At 35.1% G+C, this 16,850-nt stretch overlaps 4 protein-coding genes and 1 non-coding gene across 7 annotated transcripts; 2 read left to right on the top strand and 3 right to left on the bottom strand.

Annotated features, from left to right (window-relative positions):
• Positions 1 to 308: 308 nt before the first annotated feature.
• Positions 309 to 6,824, bottom strand: LOC123311489 (ras-related protein Rab-5B). 2 transcript variants are annotated; one of them, XM_044895504.1, is made up of 4 exons: positions 6,631 to 6,824; positions 2,167 to 2,410; positions 1,742 to 2,031; positions 309 to 1,650 (listed from the first exon to the last, which is right to left on the bottom strand). In XM_044895504.1, exons 2-4 carry the CDS (start codon positions 2,406 to 2,408, stop codon positions 1,538 to 1,540), a joined length of 645 nt encoding a protein of 214 aa, XP_044751439.1. In that variant the 5' UTR covers positions 2,409 to 2,410; positions 6,631 to 6,824; the 3' UTR covers positions 309 to 1,537. The 2 variants fall into 2 exon arrangements, with proteins under 2 accessions (XP_044751439.1, XP_044751438.1); XM_044895503.1 differs by lacking the exon at positions 6,631 to 6,824 and adding an exon at positions 6,236 to 6,378.
• Positions 6,825 to 7,144: 320 nt separating this feature from the next.
• On the bottom strand, positions 7,145 to 11,297 carry LOC123312299 (EF-hand domain-containing family member B). Its single transcript, XM_044896661.1, has 10 exons — positions 11,141 to 11,297; positions 10,536 to 10,712; positions 10,252 to 10,432; positions 9,826 to 9,955; positions 9,110 to 9,292; positions 8,618 to 8,849; positions 8,370 to 8,556; positions 8,001 to 8,078; positions 7,710 to 7,873; positions 7,145 to 7,533 (listed from the first exon to the last, which is right to left on the bottom strand). The coding sequence occupies exons 1-10, from the start codon at positions 11,186 to 11,188 to the stop codon at positions 7,303 to 7,305; spliced, it is 1,611 nt and encodes a 536-aa protein (XP_044752596.1). The 5' UTR covers positions 11,189 to 11,297; the 3' UTR covers positions 7,145 to 7,302.
• LOC123312300 (EF-hand domain-containing family member B) lies at positions 11,253 to 14,955 on the top strand. Its single transcript, XM_044896662.1, has 10 exons — positions 11,253 to 11,398; positions 11,452 to 11,625; positions 11,756 to 11,936; positions 12,119 to 12,248; positions 12,405 to 12,587; positions 12,668 to 12,902; positions 13,149 to 13,329; positions 13,541 to 13,621; positions 14,256 to 14,419; positions 14,623 to 14,955. The coding sequence occupies exons 1-10, from the start codon at positions 11,351 to 11,353 to the stop codon at positions 14,818 to 14,820; spliced, it is 1,575 nt and encodes a 524-aa protein (XP_044752597.1). The 5' UTR covers positions 11,253 to 11,350; the 3' UTR covers positions 14,821 to 14,955.
• Positions 14,956 to 15,060: 105 nt separating this feature from the next.
• LOC123312301 (cuticle protein 19-like) lies at positions 15,061 to 16,346 on the bottom strand. 2 transcript variants are annotated; one of them, XM_044896664.1, is made up of 4 exons: positions 16,082 to 16,346; positions 15,965 to 16,025; positions 15,773 to 15,868; positions 15,061 to 15,529 (listed from the first exon to the last, which is right to left on the bottom strand). In XM_044896664.1, the coding sequence occupies exons 2-4, from the start codon at positions 15,971 to 15,973 to the stop codon at positions 15,266 to 15,268; spliced, it is 369 nt and encodes a 122-aa protein (XP_044752599.1). In that variant the 5' UTR covers positions 15,974 to 16,025; positions 16,082 to 16,346; the 3' UTR covers positions 15,061 to 15,265. The 2 variants fall into 2 exon arrangements, with proteins under 2 accessions (XP_044752599.1, XP_044752598.1); XM_044896663.1 differs by having other exon boundaries at positions 15,965 to 16,345.
• Positions 16,347 to 16,525: 179 nt separating this feature from the next.
• Trnak-uuu lies at positions 16,526 to 16,598 on the top strand. The gene has a single exon. It is a non-coding gene; the product is annotated as a tRNA-Lys (tRNA).
• The last annotated feature ends 252 nt before the right edge of the window (positions 16,599 to 16,850 follow it).

Below are 16,850 nucleotides of genomic sequence, written 5' to 3'. Positions count from 1 at the left end.
ATCACTTGAGGAAATATTAGGTATTCCACTATAAGATCCCAGTTTAGCCGTTCTCTGCACCAAGCCAGTTGATCACTTAGGTCATCGGCGCATGTAAACTCGCTGCATCTTGAGCGCCGCATAAAATTATAACAAAAGACGAATAACCAGAGCGTGCCCAGCAATAACTCTCGATTCGGATGTCTAGAAGATGTCTAAAAACATCACTGAATCACTGAAAAAGTATGGCTTATTCACAGCATGCCCCAAACTTATTGGTACAAAAAAATGGTATGTTCTTGATATTAGGATTAGAATGAAAGAAGAGATTTATTATTTCAACTTTATTGAGTATGATCTTTCCTGTACAATTTCTGTGCATACAGAACAATAATGATGTAAGCAAGCAAATAAAATTGATAAAAGTAACTAATTGTAATAAATTCAATTATATTCAAATATTATACAAAGATGATTATGGATTATACATTTATCCATATTGGTATTCTTTAAACTCTGTACAACCACCATCTACCTTTTACATCAACTAATATTTGTTACATGCCAATGTAGATAATCAATGGAATCATTGACGATCAAGAGAATTATATGAACCAAGACATGAGAGGTTACTCATGACAGAGTTGGGGAATTTGGAAATTGATCAAATTTACACTAAACACCAAAAAAGAAGTACTGGTAAGGGCCAGTACTTGGCTGTGAAATAATTTCAGAAAAAATGGGCCACTAGAGAAAATTATATCCAGCAATATTGTTGAAATCGCTAGGATTGTGTTGACAAAAAATTGACAAGAATAAATGCATAAAAATTAAATAGTTCTGTGTACCTCTGAACAACTTCCTGAAAATGTGACCTATCTGAAAAACATTAATAAAATACATTCACTGAATATATTCAATTTGTATTTTTTCCCAAACCAGTTAAACAATCATCTGGTATGGGTTAATAAAATTAATCAAACAATTTCGTTGGATTGTTAAAATTCTGGATAATCTTATTCAATTAAATGATATCTACTTCAATAGATTACTGCACTTAATAGAAATTTTAACAATCTGTAGTTATTGAGATTGTACACTGTCATATATTGATTATATATCAAACTATAATAAAAATAAATTTTTCTATCACATACACAGATTACTTTTATACTATTTCGATACAACACATAACAGTGTGAGATATAATTTAAAAGTAGAAATTATCACCAACATGATCGGAATTTATTTAAACTTAAATATATTACTATAAGATTCAAACGCCCTTTGATTCAGCAACTATAATCGATTTTGAATAATAAGAAACCATCAACATACATCCCTGCTAACCTCCACAATCAATTAAATTAGATAAAAATAATGGGGAAATTCAGCGCAGGCTGCAAAGAAATAATATAGTAAAATGTACTAATATGTGACAGTGTATTTGTAAATAGAAGGGCATTTTTATTACACTTATATATCACTAAAGTGCAAGAGCACAGTTCGTTCCCTTTCAAGAGAAAATCGCCAATAAATCATGTTCTTCTGGCGGCCATCACTTGCAACAATTTCCAGGAGATTTGACTCCTTGATCTCCTTCTGCCAGCCTTCTTCCTTGACCTTGACCAGATTGCCCTTGATTTTGATCGTGCTTTGGGAGTTTTTTTGCTAAAAATGGAAATAAGTTGTTATTGCCATTCATTAATGATTCATACACTTCTTCAAATCTAACTACAAAAATTCTGTGCTAATTTCTCACCTATCGCCAGGAAAATATCGTTTACGTTTAAAGCTGTCTTAGCTGATGTTTCCATGAACAACAATCCATTTTCTTCAGCATACGCTTGGGCCTCATCATACTCCACCATCCGTTTATTGGCCAAGTCTTGCTTGTTGCCTGCTAAAGCAATGACGATTGTCGGACTCGCCTGTCTCTGCAACTCCTTCACCCATGTTTTTGCCCTTCCAAATGTGTCTTGATTGGTTATATCATACACAACTATAGCTGCCTGTGCCCCTCTGTAGTACATGGGGGCCAAACTGTGGTATCTATCAAGAAATTGAATATGGAATAGGTGACGTTATAAATGAAATAAGACGTTTAATTTAAGAATATCCATAATTGATATTCCTAACCAAGTCTGCTGTATTCTTCATATTATGACTCCTACAAATTTTCCCTACCTTTCCTGGCCTGCAGTATCCCATATTTCGAATTTGACTGTTGTATCATCCAAACAAACTGTCTGGGTCAAAAAGGCAGCTCCAATGGTGCTCTCTTGATATTCGTGAAACTGTCCCTTGACAAAACGCAAGACTAAACTAGATTTACCGACTGCAGATTCTCCTAAAAGAACCAACTTGAATTGGCATATTTTGCCTTGGACTCCATTAGGTCTTTGAGCTGCTCCTGGTCTACTTGCCATTTCTGTAACAATAAAATTCATTCTGTATATTTAAGGAACCTTATTCGAAGTACTCATATGTTTTAGTTAGGGGGCCACTTTCAGATTTTCTGAAGAGGTGAATTGGAGCTACATTATAAATGTTCATACAGCATACCTTCATGACGTTAGGTGAAGAGAATTCAGCATTTTTGGAAAATTGATTGTATGCCTGAAAATTCTATAGACAAATTTCCAAAACACAAACATAGGTACCAATTTTTATGGTATGGAACGCTTGCTTTCCCGAATTGTTCAGTTGATGCGTGAATTGAAGCAGTGTCGGGATGAAATTTCTCTTGTTTGTCTTAATTATTAAATGAGACTGTACCGCTATCGATATGCATAAAATGTCATCATTAATTATCTTATTTACATTCGCCGTTCAAGATGCTTTATGAATTATCTATTCATCCACAATTTATCAATTCCTCAAAAAGCGTAAATTTCGTAGCACTAGTTTACATAATCATATCTCTAGTGAACTAGTACTTACTCATTATGTAAGTACATCCACAGTAGTATTATTTGAATACCATTGAAGCAGCACATTTATAGTTCATTTTTCTATAATAATTATCCCCTTGAATTTTCAGTTTTAGTATTCAAACAGGCGCATCTACATGGCGAACTGTAGATGTTGTAGAGTGGGCATGATACCTTAACTTAAGGTATCAATATCCCATATAATTCATATGCAGGACATGTAACTCAATTAGAAAGAATGATATTTGCGCAGTAGACCTATTGACATCTTTATTGTACATATCAATAACTGCTTCATCGAAATCTGCATTCAATTTGAATTAGTTTTCACAGTAGGGTAATGTGTATCCTCAACAATATAAACTTCATAACTCCTTAAGAATTCCCAACACATTTCCCTGTACCAACACATCCTACTGTAGGGAGCCCCCTTCATACGCTACTAATACATTGATAACCATAAAAATAACATTCTACCTACGCTAACGATAGTAGAAATAAGTCAAACAGATAATTTTCCGGAATTGAAGATCTCTCCTGTACATGTTGATTCCTTATATAACGGACCCTTATGTTGGCTACGAAAAAACTATTCTCTACAATCTAAAATTTTCAGTTCCCAGAAAAATAGGTTTGAATAAGTGAAAAAAAATTTGCCCATTCTTCAAAATTTCTCTTCAACAAGAATAAACACAAATTTTTAATTCATAAAGGTTAAGATGCTTCCCCCTTTGATGTGAAATAATAAATCAACAACTAATAACATGATGACACAAGTTTTTTTCCTTCAAGGGCTCAAAATGGATTATTGGGCCATTATAAATGTTTCAATATAGTAATCATGCACAATGGCACAAAAAACCATAACTTGATAAAAAGGTAAGGATGATTCATTAATGTTCATTCACTTTGGATAGGCTCCGAACTTGAAAGTGATAAAATGTAGATCCCAATTAACGTCATTGGTAAAACCTCAGAAACTTTTCATCTACGCCGATTATGTTGTTCAATAACGGCGGTCACACTGTCATATCCGTTCTCTCCGAACGCACGAAAGAAGGATATAACGCGCGTTCAAAAAATTTGTAGCGAAGTAGGCTTTGGAATTTATGGAGTAGATATTCTGTAATCTGTATGTATTATTCGCGAAGAGAAAATATGTAAATAGATCTTAATGATTCACGCAAAACTCCGAAACATTCGACCTTTTATCAAATTTGAAGGAACCACCAAGTGTTACAGTAAAAGCTTAGTATTAGGCTCAAAAACAGAAAGAATATCAGCCTTCAAAACTTCTCTAGACTTGGGTACTTGCCCATTGCGAACATTTTTACATAATGGGGTATTTTCCTAAAACTCAAAAAAAGAATTAAAAATTATTTTTGGAAACCATTTTCCATTGGTTAGTCACCACATAAAAGGTTCCACTCAAAATTCAGTAGGAAAAAAAATATAGCCTTTGAAAAAAAATATGTGAGAGCTTGTGACGTAGAATGCCTTTACTAGAGACTAGTAATTTTTGTGAATTCGACAACATCGGAACTGATCAAGAGGACATTATATAGAACTTGGAACATAAATGCATTTATGTATTTATGTTCCAAGATACAGAATTATATCTTCCTGAAACCGATGACAGTTTCTGACATTGTTTTAAACGTTCTTGTCAGATTGTTATAACTTGTGGAAATGGAGTCGAATTTTTCAAAAGCAAGCAGTGAAAATTTACCCCCTGTAAACTTTTTCATATTGATGACTTTAGGAATCTATAAAATATATCAGCAATGCCTTCTTTCATCAACAATAACAGCCCAAGGAAGATCGAATATTAACTGACAATAAACAACCATAGACTCAATAATATATTATCAAGTCTATGGAGATCAGAAAACATTGATAAGAGTCATTGATGGCAATACACAACCATAGACACAATAATATATGGAGATCAGAAAATTTGATGAGAAACATTGATGCATTGAACTCTATGGGTTCCCATAGAGTTCAATGCATTGATGAGTGTTCCAACGATGCCGGATTGTAAAAGTGACGTAGAATGTTTCTGGGAGAAAGCCTCCGCGATGTGAATTTCCGTAATTAAAAACAGGCTAAATACAATTGTTAAAATAGAAAAAAAATACTTTTCCATATATTTGAGATATGAGGATTTCGTTGATATATATTTTGAAATTTAGGAAAATACCCCATTGTTAACTAGCATTGGAAATGAGGTGAAATCTGCTCTTCATTAATTAATCCTAGATATTATCTCCATAGATAACACAGGTTCAAATATTTATAGTAGCGAAAGTTTCAACAGAAACATGCTTCCACATGTTTACTACGGAAAAATCGTTTCAGATTACGATAGAAAAATATTTTCAAAAATATTCTAATCTGCATCTAGATATTCCGCTTCATTAGGGATTAAGAAGAAAAAATCAAAGCGGAACGAATATTTCAGATGTACTCGTGAAAAAGGACAATAATTACACCCATCATAAAAAATACTTATACACATAATTTAGAAACTTCAATTTTAATTTGTTCCAGAAATCTATCACTTGTGAATTTTTTCAATATCATGTGAACCAATGGAGAGGTTATTGAAACTTGATTAATAATTCGGGGTTCTTGAACTAGACTAGTTAAAGAACCACTACAAGTTTCTAAAGATGGAAATATTTCTTAAATATAAAATCTATTGATGTAGATTCAACTCCCATCAAGATAAACTGTCCAAAACTTGTTTCGAAATATTCGAACTCTTCAAAATATTCTTATGAATGTAGAACCTTGTTTCGAATTACTCCTTATAGATACAGTTACTTGAGTAAAAATTTATCATTACACTAGAGGTCAAAAGATGACATTGCAACTGAAATATTAATTAGTGTTTATTGCTACCTCAATGCATGATAAGATTATGGTAGGTGATGTAGAGACAATAGAATGCATTTCCTAGTACATATTTGTCAACTTGCACAAATACTGCAGAATTCAAAGGGGAGTGAGAAGTTTGTTATTATAGATAGCAAGGAAATATTAATTTTGATCATAAATAAGGATAGTGTTATATTGGCAAGTTGTGCTTTCTTCATTAATTGCAATCCCTAATCTAGTGTTCATCTAGAAGAAAAGCCCAACCATTCTTCCATACCTCAGCCAATAGTGATTTTTCCGGTTCGTGGTAATTCAGTAGTATGCTCTTTATGCTCATACAAATATGCAATAAACTTTATATTATTATTCGTTAAGAGCTCATTTACTCATTACCCTTGATGTCAATTCCGCTAACGGTATCGTGAGTTTCACAAATTTACCTGTGGAATGATCCATGGTTGATCACAATGACAGAAGTCTTTCATTCAACTCTACAAAGATTTTTGCGCATATGAGAAGTACACATATTTAGACATTAAAACGGCAAAGGAATCCTTATAGAAGTTCAGGTGCAATTGATTTTCGAAAGATCTAATAACTTCATAATTGAGTGTTTAGTGGGGGGCGGATTATAACTTGATCCCAGGGAAAATACATCAAACATTGTCTCCAATCAGCTGACTCATCTACCACATCGTGGAGGATCAGAATAGGCCAGTAAACATTGTAATTACATGAAATAATTAGCTAAAACTTGTAAAACATAAAATTGAAATCACCAATGACACTATGACGCATTTGACATGATAAAAAACATTGGGAAAGTATAACCTACCTTATAAACCAATGTTTTGTTGGAGATCACGTTATTGTTTTACTATTGCTTATTTTATCCCACATAAAAACACAACGAATGGTAACTTTTTAAATCGGAGAGCACCAAATTTACAGACAATAAAGCAATTTTAGCAAACCAATGACAGTTCCTAAGCGACTTTGGAATCTCCACACTGCCAACTGAAAGGTGACGAATTGAAGAATTCCCTAGACGATTTAACAGTCATACCACGCGCTTTTTTCTTGTTTTTACCATGGTTATCTCCATGAATTTTACGGACAATGATAGGGATGGTACTGATTGTAGAGGAACGTTTTATTATTTTTTGTTTTTAAAAGAGTTATTTTATCATTCTAGAAATTTACTGATTTTATCAGATATCTAATTTCACTCACCACGATTATTTGCGATGAGAAAAATCAAATATGAATTTGAAAAGATTGTTATTTTGTTGATTTGATATTAGGAGCACTTTAAAATAAGTATAAATGATGTAACAATTCGGTTAACATACTTTAATTTCCTTAGAACAAAAAGAGCTGCTATACAATAAAATACAAAATTCTTATATTAAAAAAAAAATGGAAAAAATCAAAAAAATAAACTAGATGTAAAGTGTCTGCACTAAATTAAATATACAAATTCATCCACATAAACATATCACGAGTATTAAACGCATGCACATGGTTTCCTTATTTCCTCTGGTATACAAGCTAACTCATCTACAATTTTTTTCATAGGAAGCTGGTGCTGCTTCACAATTTTGTTGAAAGTATCTACACATACGCTACCAGTTTTATCATGGGCCAAAGCTAATTGATACAATTCTTCAAAAGCCCCTTCGGCGAATTGATATCCACAGTTTTCGAACAGTGTTTTGATAAATTCCTTGCTTCTTCCCTGAAAAAAGATTAATTACTATGCAGTATCAATTTAGAATCAATTAATTCTGAATAAAAGGGTGGGATAACAGGGTTAGAAATAAAGTACAGAGAAATTAGACTTCTAGACATTAGGATATTAATATTTGTGCCCCATAAACATATAAGACTTTTCTTATTTCTTCAATAACTCACTTTAAACATATCCCTGTAGGATATGTTATACTGGAGGAAGATACTTCTATCCACCAGAGTCTTCACGTCATCTGTAGGTAAGTCTTCTCTTTCCGATTCGCAACCTTTCTTTGGTGGATACTTCAGGTCGAAGCGATACGAGGAAAGACCTGCTGCTGGTTTTTCTGGAGAATAAGAAACTTTCTTATTGTTCAATTTTTTTTTTACATGTTTAAATGTGTAGGTATAGGAGGGGATAATATGATAAGAATGTTGGCAAGAAGTGATAGAAATTAGAATACAAAAACTTACTAGAATTGTCAATGAAATAGTGGTCCAGACGAGAAGCTGCGGATTCTGTACAATAGTGAAGCTTTTCTTCTGGGAGCGCTGTGAATGAGAATCATTGTTTAATATCTGTCATCAAATAAATACTAGTGCAATTTTTTCACGCTGCAAATGGGTCCAACTCTCAAGTTATCATAATAAACGAGTATTCACTTTTTTCGATTTATACAGGGCATTTAGTCTACGGCTCAAAGAGTCATGAAAGCCAATGTTGTAAACCATTTCAAATTATTCGCCCTCAGATATATCAGTTACAAATTTCAACTGAGTAAGAAGGATGATTCAAAGCAAAAGAAAATCGATACAGAACCCTTAACAAGAATATTAACTTACGATCAAGCTGTTTCTCGAATTCCATATCGAAAGATAATGCATCCACAAACCTTCTGTAATCAATTTTGTCCGACTGGACTATGCCAACTTGCCTGAAGAGGTCCTCTAGATTTTCGCGGTTCATTTTGATCTTCAGACAACCGATCACTTGATAAAAGTCCCTCAAGGTGATGAAGTTGGACATATCCTGCGTCAGTGTATACAATATAGTACAATGAAAGCTGATATTTTCCAATATCAGGACGAACCTTATCGTAGTAAGCCAGTTTGGCGTATAAATCATTCAGGGTGAAACTGGGGGTGAACCTCTTCTTAATGTTTTGTCTCAGCATGTTCAATGAAGCCATCCTCACAAGGGCATCTCTCTTTTGTATGCCAGGCTCACACCCAGGCCTCAGAAGCTCTGCCATTCCGTGCATCTCCATTTTGTACGGTTTACCATAGGTGTGGGTCTTGGGCATTGAATCTTTGATTCCGATGCTGGAAAATGCGGGATTGGCGAGAATTCAGAAGTAGGAATAAACTGAGGAAAGCACTTCCACTGCTGATGTACACGAAGAGCTAGAGATACAGGACGTGTCAGAAGGACGACCCCAGATCAAGAAGGTGGTTACTGGCCTGCTAATGTAGGCCAGTAACAATGCGAACTGTTTATCGCAAGTTATTCGAAAATAATTAATCAATACGTGAGGTCAGTGCCTTTCTTTTCCAAGAATGCATGAATCACCCAAATAACTTACGGGGCATGTACCTCTCCCATCTTCAGGTGGTACTTATCCCAATAGTCGACCTGTCTGCTGGATGCTATTGTGACAGGTTCGATGTTGAACCAATTCATGGCGCACCTAGCACCCAGTCCTCTCTCGTCGTTTTTCGTTTTGTAACCGAAGCAGTTTTCTGGGTTGTATGGCGGTTTGAAATAGCTGGAAATGAATTCTATTCGGGATCATCCTTATTTATGCATTATACGCAGTGTTCATCTATCTGAACAATTGAAGTCTCGGATGCAGAGGGAAATTTGGTATCACATCCGGATATGCGGGTACTATATACGCGGCAGAGTGTGATAAATACAGATTAAATTAAGGAGAGATGATTGATTAGGAGTCTTCTTGTTGAGATAATTTCATTTCGGGAGAATAGGACGCATTATTAAATGCATTTCACCGATGAAATGAAAAAGCAAAGTGAATAATTGGAAAAAGGAAATGAATTAAGTGAAATTTTCACTGATATAAGTTTATGATTATTATACGTGCTTTGCTAAATCAATAGCTCCTTCGCAGGTGGGTGAAAGGTGAAGGTAAAGTATAAAAAGCATTACCTTCACCCAGCTAAAGAAGTTTCACGATGTCTGGTTGAATGTTGGAAACTACCTCACGCGTTTCTTTGGTTATGATCGGTTTCTCATTTTAAGTGAACAAATTGAAGAGCAAATAGAGGCCAAATGACTTACTTCCTGTCCATTTTTTCACCCACATTGTAGTCGTTATAGATTTTCTTATATTTATCATGATTCACTTGGCTATTCCATAATACTTGGTACCTTGGTATTCGGGGAAAAACCACCTCGTACAAAGGGACATCTGAAAATATTGTGAAAAGTGTCAAAATTGAAGATCAAATTAGCCTTATAGTTCATAGTATAGCAAAGGGAGCTGGGGCTCTTCGATTTTGAGATACAGGGTGATTTATTGATTTTGGCAGATCTTTTGGTGATCTCTCGAACCGTCTATCAAATTTTTCCGAAATTATATACTGAGTGGTATAATATAATTCACTTGTACTATTCTATTGTATTCACTGGATAGGAAAACTTCGAAATTAGGTAATCCAAAAATCTTCCCATTGGCCCATCAACGAATAATAATGAAAAATTTACGTTCTAAGGGCTTGTGCCCAAATGTCGTGGTGACAGTGTCCATTCCTTGTGGTAATCCTGGAACAGGATCAGCTGGTTGCCCCAATGGTTGCCCCCAGTAAGAACGATAGGTAGTTTCCTTCAAATCGGTCACCAATTGTTGGTACCTGGTCTTCTTCGGCATCGTCAGGTGTTTGAGGATCTGTGAAATGATTGTTAGACACAAAAATATACAATATTTCTTGCATGTTCACTGTTCTTCCAAACGCCAGAAAAGTCCCACAACTATGCAAAATTTCACTTACCCTATCATTGGCTCCCCTATGTCTAACATTCTCAATTTGTGGCAGTCTGTAAGGTACATCCAATTCTTTCTCGTTAAATATTTTCAAGTCATGTTTTAACGCGTCGACTTTGTCGCTGAGATTATATTCCTGCAAAGTTACTTTCGCTGTTGTGTTTGGAATAGTTGATTTTCCTGCCTGAAATAAAAAAAAAATTATGGCCGGCCCCCTTTCTCGCTTAAAGACACCATCCTCCGGTTGAGATGTGTTGCACTTCACTGTACTGATGAGGGACAATAGTACCCAAACCGATCTACAGTTTCTGTATATTATATGTTTTAGCTTCTCTGGGAATTCTTTCGCTGATTCATGACTAGCATGCATTAATGGAACGACAAATCTTCGAATTGTCGTTCATTCATTCATTCATACTAGTATATGTTTGGAATTAGAGCGAAAACGTAATAGATTGCTTAGGTCATCTATCCTAGAGCGTTGTTTTTTCTAATTTTCATCTTTATCGGTGTATTACTTGCTCGATATTTTACATCCTCGATGCATTCAGGAGATGTTTTTACCAGATTCCCATGAATATTAAAAAAAAGTTAAGAAGAACTTGTTCTTACAGCACAAATGACAGGACACCTATCAATATATCTACCGGCATTGGACATGTTTTATTCACTTTTAAAAATAAAATCTTATATATAATACGAGTATATAAATATGAAAAACTTGGTCAGATTAAAATGTCACAATATTTTTGACAAATGTTATTTACTTTTTGTTATATGTTTTTCAGCAGCATTTCTAGTTTTTTTTTCGATTCATAATCGATGGCTAATCTGGGAAAATACAAGGATAATTTCTCCTTCATTTGTGCGGTAAAATCGATTCGAGTTTCTTCTAAAATGGTCACTGACAAATATTCCTACAGGCAGGCGTTTGGAACAAACCAAATTTCAGTGCTGGAGACTGTTTGAAGCGTTATACCTTAGAAGATGAAGTGCAAGCACTCAAGGCAGACTTTCATGTGCCTAAAAAGGAATACAAACCGACCAAATTGCCCAAAGTGGCTGCAACAAATCGCAATCCCGGCATATTTTTGGAGGTAACACATTTTGCGCTTTTTCCAAGAGCTCCTCCAAAAAATGTGAAAAAGGCTGCAACTTTGGCTTTTTCGCTACACCACATATTACATACCTGAATTTCACGCATTCAAAGAGAACTGTAATTTACAGAGCCGAGAATTACTGAATCCTCCTCCGCTGACAAGATATCGTCAATTAGTTAACGACCTAAAAGAGACCACTTATGCAAGCTATTGGAACAAACAACTTGGAGCAACTCCAGATTCAACTCCAACATTTCCTGAAGGAATGAAAGTTGATGAGATTACCTTCGGCGATCCTTATAAATATGGTAAATATATGAAAACAGATTAACCAGCTCAAAAAACCCATATATGCAAATAAAATACAATAAACAACTAGGAACTCAGCAAAATTTCACAAATAGCTTTCTCCCTCATATTGAGAATCTTATATGTCATTTTACCACTGCTTCTCGAAGAACTGAACACTATACAGGGAAAATCTTTTCAGACTGTAGCGTAAAGGATTTAATTCAGCCTCCTAAGACACCCTACCAAGTTTTGTGGGACAGCCAAATAAACCATGATGCTTATAAAAAAGTGTATGGTAGTTATAATCCCAGTGAACAGATCAATAGGGGGTAAGTAATAGCAAAGGGTATCACTCTCTGCGTTAGTTGAGTCCAGTGAACTCTAATGGTGAGTTTATGTAAAGTCACTAAGAATTAAAGGGACCAATCTCCTGGGCAGATGGAAAACACTTACACCCCTTAAATAATGATTTTAATTAATGCCAGGTATGTTTCGCCACCTTTTTGCCCAACCCAAACATTCGGCAAGAAATGTGGCTACGACAAGAGAGGATTGAAAGCAAAATGCTGCCTAGAATGGTACAACAACAGCCCGGTTACCATCGTGAGCGGAATCCAGAAAAACTGGATGGAGAAAAACCAACGGAAACTCGGAAAATGCTACGAACCGTAAGAAAATACTTTTAGTTCATATTTCTGAAGCCTTACGTTCAAACTGAGCCCATTCTGGTTTTTATTTTAACTTTCAGCAACCAGATCCTGGAAATCCTTCCGGAGGGCCACACCTTTGGCGCCCCTTACCGAAGGGAAATGTATGGAGTTGAGGAACTCCTGAAGGAGCCCAACACACCAATTTCAACGTCTGCACGTGACATCCGCATCTGGCTGGTATCCTTCAATCGATTAAAGATGGCGATTGAGAAGAAGATTACGCCTACCTTCGACTACAACATCTTGTACGAAAGGTTGAAGTTTTTCGATAGGGTGAGTTTCTACAGATCAACTTTTAAGCCACAAATTTCTCAACCTGCTCTAGTTGCACCCCCTTATTGAAGTGAGTTGAATGCACCTCACTTTTTTAGCTTCAAAAGTGGGTGCATACTAATTTCAATATATACAATATTTATGGGATTAAAAATCTGTGTGATTTTGACTCGGTGATCGGCCAAGAAAAACTGTTTTATACTTCTTGCACCTTTTTATAAGCCTGGTACATATGTTATTTCTTAGGATGGATCTGGCCGAATAACTTTCGGTCATCTTTTAGAGGTGATGAGGTGTCACGAGATCTTTTTCAATATAAAAAACGTGAAAGCTTTGATGGAGTATCTGGGAATAGTGGTGGAAAATATTGTGGATTATCAAAAATTTATGGACGCCTTGAAGGGGCATTTGTCACTTGGGAAAATTCGTAAGTTTTTGAGAGAGATTTCATGTGAAGTATGTTGAAAGAGTATGCTCGAAAATAAATGTTTTTTATTTGAGAAATCAATTTTTTTCATCTATTCACTGACGAAATGCCTGTCCCAAACAAGCATTCCCAAAATCATAGAAATATTGACTGAAGAACTATGAAAAAGCTTCTGAATTATTACTAATCCACTGTAACTTATTCATTACAGGTATACCTGGAAATGACACACATTTCTTATCAACGTATCAGGCGTCTTGCTGTGACTTGTTAATTCCCGATGAAAATGTTTGTGAGTATTTCTATGAGAAAAATTACCCAGGACATAAACTAGGGTAAATCTTCTATGGGAGCTAAAAGGCGATCAAACAAATTTTGGTGGTGGGTGTTCCCCTATAATTGCAAGGAGTAGAGAAAGTCACCCTTAAAATTTATTTCACAAGAATTTATTTTTATTGCCATTATATCAAAGAAAAATTAATATCTGATAGATTGATTTTCTTCGAACAAGTAATGTCACCTGTAATTTATCGCTAAAAGAAACGGTTTTCGAAAAAAAAAGTTATTCATCGTGAGTTGTATAGACTGGAATTATTTCTAAACTTAAATTTAAGCGGATATCATTCTGACATTATGGAGTAACACCACAAAAAAAATTTTATTGCCTTGAATTCCATTTCTGTCAGTATTCTGCTTTCTAGGGAAAAAAAATTAAAATTGCTCTTCAGGTGCCATCTAGCCATGCTATAGCTAATTAAAGGGCTGTTCAGAAAAAATTATGTGGAATACCCACAATATTTTTTCACAAGGAATCACCCCTTGAGTTTTTTGGAAACTTTTAATTTACAGCCTGTATCTAGCAAAGCCAGATTTTTCAATTTTATTCGAGGTAGTATTGCAATGTTTTCGAATTGTTCCCATTGTAGGTAGACGCGATGCTGGCATTCCGACGCACAGATTGGACGAAAGAAAACCTGCTAATCCTTATACAGACAAATATGTCGAATTATCGGATTTCACCAATATGAAAGCCTGCCTGCAGCCAAGCATTTTCACGCAATATTCCTTGTCGCATCGGGATTTCTTATGTGTAAGTCCATTTCATTATTTATCATAGGGATTTTGAAGGTATAGTCCTTCAAATAACGTACAAATTCCAAATTCCTCAATTATTCATGAAAAGTTGCGTAATTTTTCTACCGAAGATGTGAATATTGTGCGTTACTTTTTACTCACTCTGGGTGTGAAAAGTATGGTTTTCACGTTGCTTCCTGTAATTTATTATTTTTTCAGCCACGAGACAAGGACTTCATAAGGTCGCTGTTTAGAAAAATCGGTTACGAGCTCAGCGACCAAAATTTCGAGGAAATTTGGAAAATTGGATTAGGAAGGGATGGCTCTGGTGGAGTGTGTGTGCAGACATTTCGTGATCTTATGAACGAGTATTTTCCTTTGCAGAGGAAATTGAACGTCGACGGTGTAGCTACTTAGAAATGAAGATTCGCTCAATAAAATATCGAACGATGAAGAAATCTCTCAATAATTCTCGAACCCTTGGTGGAAATAGACATAGGATACGATATTTTCGTTTCCTCCTAAAGAGAGTAAATTATATAGTTACACGAGTGCCCTAGTTGAAAAAAAAATGAAACGATTCATTCGTAAACCTACCTAATAGAGGAAATACTGTGATATTTCTGAGAGACTGCAACATTAGATGAAGCGAGTGAATTTGGAGATTTACTCGCCTCATCTATTTTCAGAACAATGTATAGGGAGTAGTACCATTAATTATTTGTGAGGAGGAATCAAGTTTATTTACAGGAGATTAACAAAAATTTTTAAAAACATTCAGGCGGCACCTAAAACTGAAAAAATTTGACATTCAACCTACTTATACTAATAAAAAGGCAACAAATATTTCATTATTTCAACTCTAATGCAAGTATCCCGCGTATGGTTGATGTACAGGCTGTTTTACGGGTTCCGCTGGATGTACTGCTTGTCCCGTCTTGGTTACGATAGCGTTGAAACCGCTGTGACCATCGTCATGGTATTGTACTTTTCTGATGGTACCGTCAGGCTCAAGAAGGGTGTATTCCCCTCTTACTGCATCACCGTCTCTCTCTTCGTATTGTTCCTTAACATCTCCTGAATGGTCATCTTTCACTCCATATTCGAAGTGGTACTTGGGGTAAGACTGCGAAGAAAAGTATATTTTTCTATGGTTCACCCATATCGGTTTATCGTAATAGGATATAGGCTATTTCCATCATATTGAAATAGGTATTCTCTCCAATTTTTTTTAATGGAAGATAGATAGCTTCCTGAATAATGCTAGTGAATACTAGACGAAACGTTGGAGAAAATGAACAAAAATTGTGGAAATGCGGCCTAACAAATCGTATACAATGAATTTTTTGTATCAATTAACTCTACTCACACTTGGTTCCTCTTTCACAGCTTCTTGAGCAGGTTGTTCATATTTGACTGTGACACCCAAAATTGTATTCGATACGATCATTAAAATAAAAAATACCTGTGAAATAGAAATGAAAATCAGAAAAATAATTCAATGCCTTTACAACCAAATCGATAACTCCACGTTTTTTGAATTTTATTTTACAAGGAATACCTTCAACATTTTGTCCGAATATGAAACGAAACTACTTTCAATCTCATGTGATTTCACTGATCTGAAACATGGATCGGGTCCATTTATAAGGAAATTTCAGAAGTGGGATAATCTCACTAAACGATATTGCGATTTCTTGTATTCTCAGGCGCAAACCCCAATCTGGACAATTTTAACAGCTTGTTTCATACGTTTCATTCCGTATAAAGAATGCTAGAAATGTCTCTTACATCTATGTTTTGCTGGTAGTACTTCAATTAAAGAAGATTTATCGAAAATAATTGAGTCCTCAGTTGGATCAAGTCACATTTGAGGACTTCCTGATATGTTTTTTATGGGAATCGAACACCACTTGATTTTTTTTTTTTTTATTATCTCACTCCATATAATGTTTGCACTATTTCATTTCGGTCAGCTTTCTGGTTTATAACAAAAATTAAAGATTAATTATGCTTTTCAGTCGCCAACTTTAGGGAAATTCATTCATAATCTGTTTATCAAAAATTTAATTATTCTTGCACTCAAATTTGGGTTCATCCAAATACCACAGCACTCATGCGAGCCCGGGTAGCTCAGTCGGTAGAGCATTGGACTTTTAATCCAAGGGTCCAGGGTTCAAGTCCCTGCTCGGGCGTCAACGTTTTTGTACTTTTTGTATACCTCATTTATTTTTTACTCGTCACTCTAGGTAATTATATTTTTATGAAATAATAAGAATATACAGAATAAACGTCTGAAATATGTTACGATAATAGGATGTCCCAACAGCTGCCTGCATTGAAATTCGCACCCAACAGAGAAAAAATAATTAATTCTCCGCAATTGTTGTGTTCCCAAGTATTTTTCTGAATTATTGCTCCTTCAGAGTCACCTATCGAGTATTTGT

The sequence above is a fragment of the Coccinella septempunctata genome, chromosome 4, assembly GCF_907165205.1.
Source record: "Coccinella septempunctata chromosome 4, icCocSept1.1, whole genome shotgun sequence".
NCBI lineage: Eukaryota > Metazoa > Arthropoda > Insecta > Coleoptera > Coccinellidae > Coccinella > Coccinella septempunctata.
The sequence above is the reverse complement of the archived record's forward strand: the minus strand, read 5'-3'. Positions and strand labels throughout refer to the sequence as shown.